Source organism: Aureobasidium pullulans, assembly GCF_000721785.1.
Source record: "Aureobasidium pullulans EXF-150 unplaced genomic scaffold scaffold_1, whole genome shotgun sequence".
NCBI lineage: Eukaryota > Fungi > Ascomycota > Dothideomycetes > Dothideales > Saccotheciaceae > Aureobasidium > Aureobasidium pullulans.
In genome coordinates, this window is record NW_021941021.1 from 388,187 (window position 1) to 402,047 (window position 13,861).

Sequence of the window (13,861 nt, forward strand, 5' to 3'; positions counted from 1 at the left end):
CATACATCCTACCGCAACTCTACCACGGTGCTCTCTCAAGCCTCCAATACCCGTGCCTGACTATTTTATGTCTATCACGAGTAGGCGTACCACGCGAGAAGGATGAAGGCATCTCGTGCCGGCTCACGCCATTTTTTTTTACCGGCTTAGTCAATTGTCCCGCTATACCCAAATAGGTCTGCATCCTATCAAGCTCAAAGCTAGCATCTCACGCCAGTTTCCACTCTATCTTGGATTTTTCTTGGATACGCTGGGGCAGCTTGGAGGCTCCAAGAATAAAACTTCTGCGCCTTCCCGAGCGGAGAGCCGTACTTCTTGCTCTGAGCTGCCACTTTCTGTACGTCAGGTTTTGCAGGCTTCCACAGCATGTTTGACGACACGATTTGAACAACATGGCAGAAGCGAGGAGGAATCATCAATTTCGCGGTGTTGGATTTGAGTAAGGTTTGGTATTCACGGTACCTGCTTCAACCTTCTACTCTGATCATTGGCTCAAAAAAGTCCGACATGGTTGTACAGCAGTAGCCATGCAGGTGCCTTGCGCCTGAGCCGTCGTCCGGACACCCTGTAACTTCTCGGACTTCGAATGCTCTTCCGCACGCCATCCACTTGTTCCTTAACACGCGCCGAGTGCTTGGATCCGGCTATCTGCATTGTTCTGCTGGCGAGCATGATCATTCTTGGTACACCATGGTGGATGCCATGTTTCCAAGACCGAATCTGTCCAGCATGCCCGGGATATGGCCTGAAGTGCTAGGGCTATGCATACTAAATGGAGATCTGTTATGGATCCAGTCGGAGAATATGTCAATGGCAGATCATATAAGTATCTCATGCAATCTCATCTACTGCTTCTCATACCAGCATCTTCACGATATTCTTCAGCAGGTAACAGGACCAAGGCTTCATTCGTTTGGCCTTCTCTTCTGCCTAGTTCTCTCTCTCTCGTTTTCCGATTTCCTGGTTGTTATACCTTACCTCATTATATTGCTTACATCCTCTATTCATGCGTTTCCCCACAATCTCCGCACTGCTTTGTGCAGTCGGAGTACTTGCTGCTCCCAGCACACATGAAGCTCGCGATCTTGCTGTCAGCCCTGATGGCAAGTGTGGTGGTGCTTCTGGCCAGACTTGCTTGAACTCATACCTTGGGGATTGTTGCTCAAAAGCCGGTACATGCGGTGAGGGTGCTTTCTTCTGTGGTTTGGGTTGCCAGAAAGAGTTCGGCGCTTGTATTCCTACCTACAAGGGCAAGCTTGTCAGCCAAAACGGTCTATGTGGTCACGATGTGACTTGCAAAGGCTCAAAGTTTGGTGACTGTTGCGGTTCAGACAACTGGTGGTATGTAAAGCATCCCGAAACTCACCAAGACATTGTTACTGATGCTCAGCAGTGGAAGCTCCAGCGATTCTTGCGGTACTGGCTGCCAGGAAGAGAATGGATCTTGCGGCTTCACATGGCCTTGGGGCTCCAAGAAAACTTTGGTTTCTAGAGCTGATCCCAACCCCACCTGCCCCAAGTCAAACAACACTATCTACACGTCAGAAACTGGCAACCAATACAACATCACCTGCAGTCTAGATCACTCTGGCGGCGATCTGAAAATGGTCTGGGTTTCCTCGAACAAGATTGCTGACTGTCTTGCCGAGTGTGATGCTACTGAGGGCTGCAAGGCTATTGCCATGTCAGGTACCGCCTGTTACATGAAGAGCAAGATCGGCACTCCCGTCAAGAGCTCTAATGTCAGAGGTGCTGTTTGGGTGGGCAAGGTCGATAGCTCTGCTTCTTCCAGTGTCTCTTCTACCGCATCCGCCACATCTGGAACATCTTCTTCTGCGGTCGTCTCATCTTCCACGTCCCTGATCAGCTCTTCGACCGTTTCATTCTCGAATTCATCCTCGACAAGTTCTTCATCTTCGGCTTTCCCTACTTCGACCAGCCCTACTTGCCCCGCCGCCAACAACACCGTCTTCATCGCTGAGAGTGGTGCCACTTTCCTCATCGAATGTTACGTCGACTACTCTGGTGGCGATCTGAAGTCGGTCAACATTGGCAGTAACAGGATCGCTGACTGTGTCAACGCTTGTGATGCTACTGACGGATGTATTGATATCAGCATGTCTGGTACTGCTTGTTATATGAAGAAGAAGCTCGGTAAGCCTACAACCAACAAGGGTGTTCGAGGTGCACGCAAGATCAAGGACGCACCCACCAGCTCAAGCAGCAGCAGTGTTGCCCCTTCGACCACATCCAGCAGCGTTATGAGCACCTCCAGCAGCTTTTCTCCATCGACTTCGAGCAGCGCTTCAAGCACCTCAAGCGATGCCGTCTCTACTTCGTCCAAGGTCCCTTCTTCAGTGATTTTGACCACTGGAGTATCTACTGCCAACGCCATCTCTTCGCATACCTTGACAAACAGCACTGTCAGTATTCCTGCTACCTCCAGCTCTTCGGTCATCTCCTCTTCGGCCGTCGTATCCTTCAACAGCACTAGCAGCAAGGTTTCTAGCTCCTCTTTCTCTAGCAGCAGCATTTCAAGCAGCTCTGTCGTAGTTGGTCCCACTGCCCCGATCGGCACCGGAGCTTCAAGCGGTGTCCCAACAAGCCTCACCAGCGGAGCACCTTATGGAAATGGCACCAGCAGCACTGTTTCAGCTGGTCCCACTGTTCCTATCACTTCCGAAGACTCATCGAGCACTGTCTCTAGCACTGTAGCCTCTTTGAACAGTACTAGCACCGTCGGCTCATCCACATCCACTATCTTGGTCAATAACACCAGCACCGTAGTATCCAGCAGGACATCAATCATAGGCCCTACTATCCCGATTGGCACTGGACCCTCGGGTGGTGTCTCATCCAGCACTACTAGTGGAGCACCATATGGCAATGGCACCACCAGCACAGTCTCCGTCGGTCCTACCGTCCCTATCGGTACCGGAATCTCGTTCAGCTCGGCCATTCCTGTCAACAGCACTAGCAGTACTGTCACTGTACCTATTGCGGTCGGACCTTCGAGCGGTATTTCCTCGTCGACTACTAGCGGTGCTCCTTATAGCAACGGAACAACCAGTGTTCTGCCTGTCGGACCTACTGGTACTGGAGTTTCCAGCTCGGTCATTACCAGCAAGACCGTCATTGTCAGCCCTATCGGTACGGGTGCTTCAAGCGGTGTGTCTTCGAGCACTACCAGTGGCGCACCTTATGGCAACGGCACTACAAGCGCTCTGCCTGTGGGCCCTACAGGTACTGGTGTTTCATCAATCATCACTAGCAGCAGCACCAGTTCTGCTTCGAACTCGTCAATCTCTCTGACTACCAGCTACAACCTCACTTCGAGCATTGCATCGACCGTCTTGACCATGTCGGCCAACTCTACTGTCAGCGCACCTCTGACAACAGCTCCCATCGTCACTGGTCCCTCGACTGCCATTTCAACCTCGTCTGGAAGATATACCAACACAACTAGCTCCGCTCTGACAACAAGCTCTGCCTCGACCACATATGATTTCAACAACTGGGGAGGTATCAAATCCGACCATCCTGTTGCTACAAACACGACTGCCTGCTCCAGAAAGCCAACCTCTACCGCCACCTGCGTTCGTTGCGAAGGTCAGCCTGGAACCGACAAGTACTGCGGTCTTACCATCAACGATGATTCGTATGCTGTTGTTCCAAAGACTTGCAACCAGGTTGAGTACAGTCTCGACTTGACTGAGTGTACCGTCGCTCCCGATGGTGTCAGCCGTAAGGCTCTCTGTATTAACGGACAATTCCCTGGTCCTCTTCTTGAGGCAAGCTGGGGTGATGAGGTCATCGTCCATGTCACAAACTCCATGACTCGCAATGGAACATCCATCCACTGGCACGGCATCAGACAGAACCACACAAACGAGATGGATGGTGTCGTTGGTGTTACTCAATGCGCTTTGGCTCCCGGACAGACAATGACCTACAAGTGGATTGCTGAGAGCTATGGATTTTCCTGGTACCACAGTCACTTGACTCTCCAAGCGTACGAAGGTCTCTTCGGTCCCATGTACATTGATGGTCCCAAATCTGCCGACTTTGATGTGGATGCTGGTCACCTCATCATCAACGATTGGTCTCACATCCCTGTCGACGACATGTACAACGATGCTCAAGTCGCTGGTGTTCGTACCATGGACAGCGGTCTGATCAACGGTATGAACATCAATCCTTTGGCAAAGGGTGACATCACCGGCGCTCGCTATACTGTTCCCACTGAATTCGTTCCTGGCAAGAAGTATCTCTTCCAGCTTCTGAACAGTGCCATCCAATCTACCTACAAGTTCTACATTGATGGACACAAGTTTACCGTCATTGCTGCCGACTTTGTTCCTATCGAGCCTTATGAGACCACAGTCTTAACCATCAACATCGGACAGCGCTATGAGATAATCGTCGAGGCCGATCAGGAAGTAGGTGACTACTTCTTGCGTTTCGACAACCAGAATGCTTGTGCTTCCACCATCAACTCCGACGACATCAGAGGTATCATCCACTACGCAGGCGGCCCTGGCGGCACTCCCAACTCGACTGCCTACACCTACCCTCGCAAGGACAATGGAGTCGGTGGTATCCTCGGTACTTGTGAAGATGAACCCCTTGACAAGCTTGTGCCCATCGTCAAGAAGACCGTCAGCTCTCCTCACCAAACCGTCCAACACGATGTCGCTGTTTCGAACTCGAATGGAATCAACCTTTACCGCTGGTACCTTGACGGAACCACGTTCCAAGCCAACTGGGGTGATGCTACTCTTTACAACATTGTTAACAACGATACCATTCCCACCTACTCAGGCGATCTTGCGATTGAGACCTCCTTGGGCGAGTGGGTATATGTTATTATCGAATCTCCTATTCCTCTTGGTGAGTACAATACGCTGTACCGACGATATCTTCCTGTACTGACTGATCGCCCAGGGCACCCAATCCATTTGCACGGGTACGTAAACGATCTATATCCAACGTGTGCCAATAGGGAGCAAGTTTCAGGGAGGTGTGAGCTGCCCAAGAAGATTTTGTACAATTTTCTCCATTTTCTCTTTCGGAAGAAAAAATCAGATTTGGTGCAGTTTGCTTCTTACCTCCCAGACTTGTTCCCTATCAATACATCCTACTCTTTCAGGTTCTCTTACTGACACATGACAGTCATGACTTCTATGTCCTCGCTGCCGGCTACGGAAACTACGGCTCAGGCACAGCTTTGAACCTCGACAACCCTCCCCGCCGTGATGTGGCCTTTATGCCTGGAGATGGACCCACCGGACAAGGCGGCCACCTTGTTATTGCCTTCTTTACAGACAATCCTGGTTCATGGCTCATGCATGTACGTGCCTACAATAGCCTCAAAATGACCACGAACAAAGCTAACATGATACATAGTGTCATATCGGGTGGCATGTGGCCATGGGTTTCGCCCTTCAATTCATTGAGGGCAAGGAACAGATCAAGGACACGATTCAAGACACCTGTCTTCTGAACGACGTCTGCGATACCTGGCGTCCTTGGGCCAAGGAGAAGGGTATCTACGTTGATGACTCTGGTGTCTGATCGAGTTAAACATTTTTCCTTTCCCTCCTTTTCTCCTTCTTCACGACTCTCATACCTTTTTTGCCACTCTTCTTCCTCTTGTTAATGTTTGAATCTGCACACAAAACATAATTCGGATGGGATTATCAACATCAATGCTTGGATAGCATTTTAAGGGGCTGCATTGTTAGACCACCTTCTAGACGATTGGGTTAGAAACAGCCTGCCTGTTGTTTGTCTGATGTATACACACGGACTGATTTTCTGCTTTTGATCTTGTATATATGAAAAATCATGAATCGTTTCACTCTGACCAACCAATATTCCTTCTCGGTGACGTGCTCAGATCTTCAAAACTCGATGCAACACAGCAAAAGCGATACATTCTACCACGACAAGAAGGAAAGCTGTTTGCAAGTGCAAAACCCCCAACCTGACCGCCAGCCTCTTCCAACATCTAGATAAGACACTGCCATAGCTGTTATCTCCTTCACCTTGTACCGCCGCATCCCCAAAGCCATCTGTGCCCTTCAACTGCAGACTCGCGGTCCTCTTTCGAAGATGCAGCAATTCGCTATAAACATACGCGGCATACGCCGGATACAAAACCAGCATTCGCGAAGTAAGTCCCAGCACCAACACAACAGTATCGCCAGCAGCGATAACACGCATACTCTCCAAGTTTCCTCCATGAGCAGTCAACATCAAGCCATACAGCCACTTTGGGGCGTTTTCTGCCAACTCTTGCGCACATGTGTACGCGATAACTGGGATTATCAGATCCTTTTGAGGACGCTTGGGAACGCACAGACCAAGTGGTTTCGATGAGACAATTATGGCCGTCCAGCGAAGGTGGAAAGATAATAGAAGAGTGGCTGTTACAAGATGAGATGATAGTGTCCAAACAGTGTTTGAGGAAATAGATTGGAGGCTGGTGTTAAGGATGGTGTACATAGTGTTGTATGCGATACCGAGCGTGAGGTCGCGGCGGAGTCGTCTAGGTGATGAGATTGCGTTGCGAAGAAAATCAAGAAAGGAGTGACGGCGCTGTGATTGAGATCTTAAAGTGAGGCGATGGTCTTGGAAGTAGTGTGATACCATCAATGTGCCAACTGTATGCAGCAGTATATGCTTTATCTACTCCAAGTCAGAAATAACTTCAAGCAGGCTGTTGTGACGGAGTCGAAGCAATAAACCAAAACAGCTGGTACGAAAAATGCTTACCGTATAGTTGATGATTCCTTTTGAAATGACAAACGCTATGAAGAAAATCGGATTCTCTACACCTTCCAGAGTCTTTGTTCGAAGCAGGGATGCAATACCGAGGTCTTGTCCATCACCCTGGAGGTTGACCAAAATTTGAAGCACACCGTGTGCTAGATGCCCATGCGACGCCATGGGGAATTACAATGTTGGGAAACTAATTATCACAGATGCAAGAGATTGTTCATTGTAGACAGGTGTCTGAACGCCGTTCGGAAGTTGCAAATCCTGCAAGCCCTGTATACGAACAGGGTGACCCCAAGATCTCGGCCGAGTTCACCTTCCAGTTGTAGAAATATTACCCAAATTAAGCACGACCGAAAAGCAACTCAAAGCTTCAACTTTCCAATGTCGAATGCTTCAACATCAATCCCCCAATCCTCCTTGATGAGATCAGCACCCTTTTCAGCAACAGTATATACACTGCTGCAGATATTGCCGCTGACGTGATTAGGGAAAACACTCGCATCCACGACTCTCAGCCCCTTGACGCCCTTGACTTTCAGTCTGGTATCTACGACTTCACCCATAGCGCAAGTACCAATGAGATGATATTCACCCATAATCCAATCTTTGACGGCTTCCTCGCGGTCTGTACGATCATCGAGGTTTCTCGAGGCGGGTGGATAGGAACGTTCGTGGATCAGGGGAGCTAAATGGGAGGTTTTGGTCACGAGGTGGTTAAAATGCAGGCCAGATGCTAAGACTGCTACATCGGCTGGATGGTTCATGTATCCTGGATCAATGATGGGATGTGCCGAGGGATCTGTTGATACCATGTCAGCAAGATTTACACAGTAGGGGCATCTGCAATCAACCCACCAGAACTGCTGATGTGGCATGTGCCACGAGCAACAGGATATTGTAAGCACGACGCTATAACCATACGATGAAGACGGTTGTTGTCAGGTGGAGGCCATATCTTCTGCGTCGCAATTCCGTTCTCGTAGTCTGCTCCTGCAGGCACGACTATGAACTGCAAGTTGGCGGATTTGTCGCTTTCGAGATGTGCGATGACTTGATCCAATTGCCGCTTGTAGAAAGGGGTGGTAGAAGACAATTGCTGGGTCTCGCGAATACTTTTGACAGTAGACTCGAGCTCAGAGGCAGTAGCTTGAAGTTTGTAGGGGAGGAAGCCTTGGGTACTGACGATGGAGGTCAGGGGACCACTTTGAGTTTCCACAAGTGCTTTACCCGCCGCTTCCATGACTTGAGGGTCACCGAGAATGTCCATAGTGATAGTACCTGGTTTGAGGTCGAGACCAAGAACAGCACAAGCATGATCCTGCAAGTTCTCGCCAACACCAGGGAGCTTGATCTTGCACTCAACACCGGCTTGCTCCAGGATCTTCGGTTCACCGATACCAGAGAGTTCCAGAATTTGAGGTGAATTGATCACACCACCACACAAGATGACCTCTTTCTTGGCGTATACAGTCTCGTTCATTCCATGGTAGATGAACTCAACACCTTTTGCAACACCGTTCTCAAGAACTATCTTGTTCACTTGTGCTTCGCAGAGCACTTTCAGATTCGGTCGGCAAGCATTAGCTTGGAAGTAGCCACGAGCAGCATAGCTTCGTTTGCCTTTGTGTGGCCCTGACCGAGATACTGCACCAAGTGTGTTGAAGAAGCCAATGTGATCGCCACTCCAGGGATCTATTGGCTTCTTTGAGAGTCCGGACACTTCGTCCATAGCTTTGATGGACAAGTCCCCAATTGGGAAAGAGCTATCGTTGAAAGAGGTATGCACGGGTCCTTTTGTGCCATGATTTTCGCCAACATGAGGATAGTCAGTCAGGTTCGTGATGGACGCATCAATCCGTTCAAGCGTTTGATGTTTGCGCATATAAGGCTTCAGAGCTTTGGAGGACCAAGTAGAATCTCCCACAAGGTCTGCCCAGTCGTCATAGTCGGCGTCTGAGCCTCGTACATATCTAAGGATGTGTCAACAAGCAATCGTAGAGTAGAGGATAGGGATCACTGCGACCGAATACTGACAGCATGTAGTTGATGGCGCTCGACCCTCCTAAAGCTTTTCCGCGGCATAAATGATGGACGATATCGCGATTGCCTTTCTGCGATGAACATCAGAAATTTGTTGCGGCCCGGAACATTGACTCAAGATACCTGCGGTGTCGACTTGAATCCATAGTCATACTCGGGGTTGCCAAGGAGCTCCGGGAAGGTTGCAGGGGTGTCGACGAGAGGGTCATCCAGTCTTGATTTACCAGCTTCCAGCACGCCGACCATAATGTTTGGATCCTCGGTCAATCTTGCAGCAACAGCAAGACCAGCCGTGCCACAGCCAATGATTATGATATCGTACGTCTCATCGAGGAAGCCTCGGGCACAGGCACAAAGTGCAGGAAGAGAGTTGGCAGCATTGTCAATGCCATATAGTCCATTGCCTTCTTGAGTAGAAGTAGTATTCGCCATTATGTTCTGATTGTCTTTAGAACGACATTCATGGACGCATGCCGACTTTATATCCCACCATAGCTGTAGCGAAGCTCCTTTTAGTTCCGTGCTTGGCTACAAGACGTAGTGCACGCGCCTATGGAATCCTTCGTCGCGGTCAGCGCCAATTGCAATGTATCTGAGTCAGCCTATGGATGGTAGTCAGATGCACTTAGATGATACGATCTTGAAGAGCGAGTCCAAGCCTCGACCCCTCATTTACGCCGCATTTGACAAGGATGTGGTGAGAATCTGAGTATGTTGAGCCGTCTCAATTGTTGCTGTAGGCTAGCTCGAGCCTCGATGGATCTTTGGAGCTGTGACACCGTACATTCCAAGATTCACCGCACTCCGTATTGCGACGGTCATAGATCGGAGGTGCGACTGAGCGGAAGGGTTTGTCTGCCAATCGAGTTCGCCCGTGAGCACAATGTTCTAAGGCTCTTCAAGATTTGGGGCCTTCACATCCAGGGTCAGTGTTGTACATCAGTTGAAGCCTACAGACATATCTGGTAAGAACAACATGAGAGCTGAAAAGAATGTTTTGTTTTGAAGCTCTGCCGCACGAGGGCAGGAAGCAGGGCGACGTTGGGAACGGGACACGGCTTGGTGTTCCGAACTGCTGAGCCACGACCAGCCGTGTTTGGAACCAGCAGTCTGAAAAGAATTCTTAACGGAGGAAGGGTCTTCCAAGGTTCTCTCCTTCTGCATTGACGAACCTCTCAGAAACAAAGGTAGACCACACTGAGCCTGTGTGCCGACATCGTAGCTACAATTGGCCCTTTTTACTATGTGTAATACCTGGAATCTCTGGCAAGTCTGAGAGGAGACGACCCGCATTCGAAATCGACCCGATGGCTCAATGGTCGTCGTCACCAGCAGCCGGCCCCAGGGTTTCGATATTTCGTCTTTGTGGAAGACAAATCATCAAAACCGTTGCCTATCTTGGATAGGCTTCTGTCTATCTACAGGTGAAGAGCTACCAAAGCAAGATGAATATCGACGCTTACGGAGGTCAAGGCCGGATCTTTCGCACCAAGCCCACGCATTGTCACTGTAATCAATTAATCCTCTAGCCATGACAATTCATTGACTCAAGACATCCTGGTCTATCCTTATAAGAACAAAGGCCTGGATGATGTTCCGGCAATTTGTCTCGCCGCGGCAAACAATAACGGGTGGCGTGCGAAACATATTCAACGGCGATGGTGGCTGGAAGCGCAACGCTTTTGTCAGTGGTATAAACAAATCTCCAGCGCCATGTCTGTGATCCTTGCGCCGTTCTTCTCGAGACAGTACGAATTGCGGTCATCATTAAGAAATGCAGCTTCTCCAAATTCTAGCAACCGCCACGGCACTCCATAGTTTGTGTGAAGCAGTGCCCCTGACTACTGCCGATGTCAAAGACAAGAAGACCTTCACCCTTGAACAAGTTCTCAATACAAGCTCGATCATCAGAACTCCAGCACAAAAACTCCTGCACGTGTACGCCAAATACGCAAAAGCAGGAGCATCAGCACCAGTCGCGGTTCGAAAAGCAGCAGCTTCAGCAACAGTAGCAACCGTCGCCGCATCTCCCGAAGCATACGATGTCTCCTATCTCTGTCCGGTCACAGTGGGAGGCAAAACCTTGAATCTCAATTTCGACACAGGAAGCGCGGATCTCTGGGTATATTCAAATCTGCAACCTTCATCACAACGATCTGGGCATGCTATCTACACCGTAAACAATGCAAAACTCATGGATGGCTACACATGGGATATCGAGTACGGAGATGGCTCTGGTGCAAGTGGCAAGGTCTTTGCTGATAAGGTTGTGGTCGGAAGTGCTACTGCTACTTCACAAGCAGTCGAAGCTGCAACATCAGTCTCTGATGGCTTCGTTTCGGACACGAACAGTGACGGCATCCTCGGTCTAGCCTTCAGCTCCGTGAACACGGTCATGCCGTATTCGCAGAACAACTTCTTCGACACCGTCAAGTCCCAGCTCGCCAAAGCTGTCTTTACCGCAGACTTGAAGAAGGGTGCTCCAGGAAGCTACGATTTCGGTTACATCGACACTGCGAAATACACCGGCAGCATCACATATGTCAACCTCAACAGCAATGGTGGCTTTTGGCAATTTTCTGCTGGTGGATACGCCGTCGGCAGTGGAGCCAAGGTCACTAAGGCCTACAATTGCATCGCTGATACGGGAACAAGTCTGATGCTTCTGCCCGATTTCATCGTCAACGCCTACTACAAATCAGTCAAGAGCGCAGTGTACAGCGACTATCAGGGCGGCTGGGTCTTCCCCTGCAACACGAATTTGCCATCATGGAGTGCAATCATTGGAGGCAACAAGTTTACTGTGCCTGGGTCGTACTTGAACTACGCAAACCTTGGAAGTAACATGTGTTTCGGAGGCATGCAGTCGAACAGCGGAATTGGCTTCAGCATTTTGGGAGATGTTTTCCTGAAAAGTCAGTTCGTGGTGTTCTCGCAGATGACTGCTAAACCACAAGTTGGATTTGCCGCTAAAAAGCTGTAAGGTATCCCGAAGGAGTCTGTCTTGATGATGGGAGATGCCACTGATGTTGAGCTGCGGGACGGCCAATCGATTGGTGGATGTTGAAGTTCCTCGTCGCTCCTTCCTTCTATAATTCTCGTATGACGTTTTGATTCTCCCCACGTTGTTCTTCTATCTCAGGCTGTTTCACACGCTCTCACATCTCTCCACCTACCAGTCCACACCTGATCTCCCAGCCCAATACGCACACTACTTCTGATGGTGTTATCGATAACTTGTTTTGTTGTCTAATCAATCCATCTCGCGAGCTCAAGTGGCTATCCTGCACCAGGGGTCTCCGGTTCGAGCCGGCTCATCGCTGACCATCTTCGCAGTAATCACATCTTCATAGATGTATATCTTCATAGATATTTCTTGTTCTCACAAGATTACGGATTTTCCGTTTAACCACAGCCAGAGCCTTCTGCTAGTCCTTGCAAACACAAGCTAGCTAGGACGTTCATCGGTTGGGTTTAGCCACTAGATCTTCTAACCTTCACGATTTGCAATCGCAAACACGAGACCATTGACGTTGTGAAGTTGATCACGGTTACACAGTACCTCTTCGGGGGGCCGCTGCTCCAGAGCTTTACAAGTTCGTAAGTACAATTCCTCCTCCAAACTGTGAGACCTTTGGTGCAATCAATCTTTTTGCTCAATGCCTCTGTTGATATCTTTGGAGCTCTGGATTCGACCTGATATCGGTCAACGAAACATGACTTTGCCCTTCAAGTTCAAGCAACGTTGTAGAGGTCAGGAGGTGTCGCTATGCTGGGCTGCAAGACGGCTAATCGGCGAAAATCTGGTATGGTTTCATCGCTCCTTCCTCCCATGGCTCTTGTAACAGGTTCGACATCTTGATCTGTCTTCTGACTTGCCCTGCCTCATTTCCATACCACTCTACTCGTTGGAATCCCAGCCGTCTGTCGCCAACTCATGGGCGACGTCCGATGGCATCATCAATAACTTATCCTGCCACATCTTTAATCTTTCCCCATAGCACAAATAGCTATCCTGCACCAAGGGTCTCGTGTTCGAGTCAGCCCGTCGCTAACAATCTTTCCCAGTTAAGCCTTCTGCTAGTACTTGCAAACACAAGCTAACAGGTCGCTCATGGTTGTTTTCACCCGATCTTCTGAGCTTCCTCAGTCTAATCGCAAACACGAGACTACTGACGTTGCGCAGTCGATCATCTGCTTACAGTGGTGGTCAACACCCCCTGTCCCCTTCCCTGCTTACCGCGATGGCCAACGCCTCCGGTCTACGACTAGTAAGTACAACTCATCCTTCCAAACTTTGAGACCTTTGGTGGAAGGAACCTTTTTGCTCGACCAGAAGTAATTGTTTTGAATGTCTTTCACACAGGTCTTCTATGGCTTCAGCGCCTGTCTTCAGAAATAATCTCATTAGCCCAAGGGGTTAATCTTTCACCACGTGTCTCGGGTTCGAGCCAGCTCGTCGCTAATCTTCTTTCGCAGTTCCATCACTCCCTATATCCGTCACCTCACCTCATCAGCCCCCTTCCTGAACTAACTCCTTCACTTTCTTCCAGTCAGACCACATGTGGGCGTCGACCACTTCAGTGGTCCGCTTCACTATACACAGGATCGAGTTCACTCTTTCCAACGCCCTTTACTGTCAAGTTGATTTGATCCTTTGGTATATCGTGGCGCTTTTCACTTTCGTGTTCGATTAATTGACGCTGTTCGATTGATTCTCTCTCCAGTGCTCACGATTTGTAAGTCACCCTTTTTCACTCCTTCCTAAACTCTGAGATGTGTGGTGTGATTATTCTTTTCTTTTGCCTGGTTGTGCTGTTCTACAATCATACTGGTTATTGAAGTCTACATCCTTCGATATACTCACAAAGGCAACCAAGACCCTTGATCATTCCCCTCCTAGAAGGAACGATATTCAACCTACGTCCGTGCCCGCGCCGTCACGTATGAAAAACAAGTCGAGACAATCGAGATTCCATCTTCTCCTCTTGGAGAATGACGGTGACTCACTCCCTCTGCAGTTGCTTCAAAGCAGGTA

The 13,861-nt window shown here is 49.4% G+C and overlaps 4 protein-coding genes across 4 annotated transcripts; 2 read left to right on the plus strand and 2 right to left on the minus strand.

Moving 5' to 3' along the window:
• Positions 1 to 1,006: 1,006 nt before the first annotated feature.
• On the plus strand, positions 1,007 to 6,058 carry M438DRAFT_308421 (uncharacterized protein; the record flags this gene model as incomplete). The annotated part of the gene is made up of 6 exons (XM_029902342.1): positions 1,007 to 1,308; positions 2,489 to 2,658; positions 3,523 to 4,890; positions 4,945 to 4,966; positions 5,173 to 5,350; positions 5,407 to 6,058. The coding sequence occupies 6 exons, from the start codon at positions 1,007 to 1,009 to the stop codon at positions 5,572 to 5,574; spliced, it is 2,208 nt and encodes a 735-aa protein (XP_029765397.1). The 3' UTR covers positions 5,575 to 6,058.
• M438DRAFT_308423 (uncharacterized protein) lies at positions 5,809 to 6,975 on the minus strand. The gene is made up of 2 exons (XM_029902343.1): positions 6,778 to 6,975; positions 5,809 to 6,690 (listed from the first exon to the last, which is right to left on the minus strand). The coding sequence occupies exons 1-2, from the start codon at positions 6,949 to 6,951 to the stop codon at positions 5,896 to 5,898; spliced, it is 969 nt and encodes a 322-aa protein (XP_029765398.1). The 5' UTR covers positions 6,952 to 6,975; the 3' UTR covers positions 5,809 to 5,895.
• A 23-nt stretch (positions 6,976 to 6,998) lies between these two features.
• M438DRAFT_286370 (alcohol oxidase) lies at positions 6,999 to 9,339 on the minus strand. Its single transcript, XM_029901585.1, has 4 exons — positions 8,947 to 9,339; positions 8,818 to 8,894; positions 7,639 to 8,753; positions 6,999 to 7,582 (listed from the first exon to the last, which is right to left on the minus strand). The coding sequence occupies exons 1-4, from the start codon at positions 9,253 to 9,255 to the stop codon at positions 7,146 to 7,148; spliced, it is 1,938 nt and encodes a 645-aa protein (XP_029765399.1). The 5' UTR covers positions 9,256 to 9,339; the 3' UTR covers positions 6,999 to 7,145.
• Positions 9,340 to 10,109: 770 nt separating this feature from the next.
• On the plus strand, positions 10,110 to 11,946 carry M438DRAFT_341015 (acid protease). The gene has a single exon (XM_029904406.1). It carries the CDS (start codon positions 10,598 to 10,600, stop codon positions 11,804 to 11,806), a length of 1,209 nt encoding a protein of 402 aa, XP_029765400.1. The 5' UTR covers positions 10,110 to 10,597; the 3' UTR covers positions 11,807 to 11,946.
• The last annotated feature ends 1,915 nt before the right edge of the window (positions 11,947 to 13,861 follow it).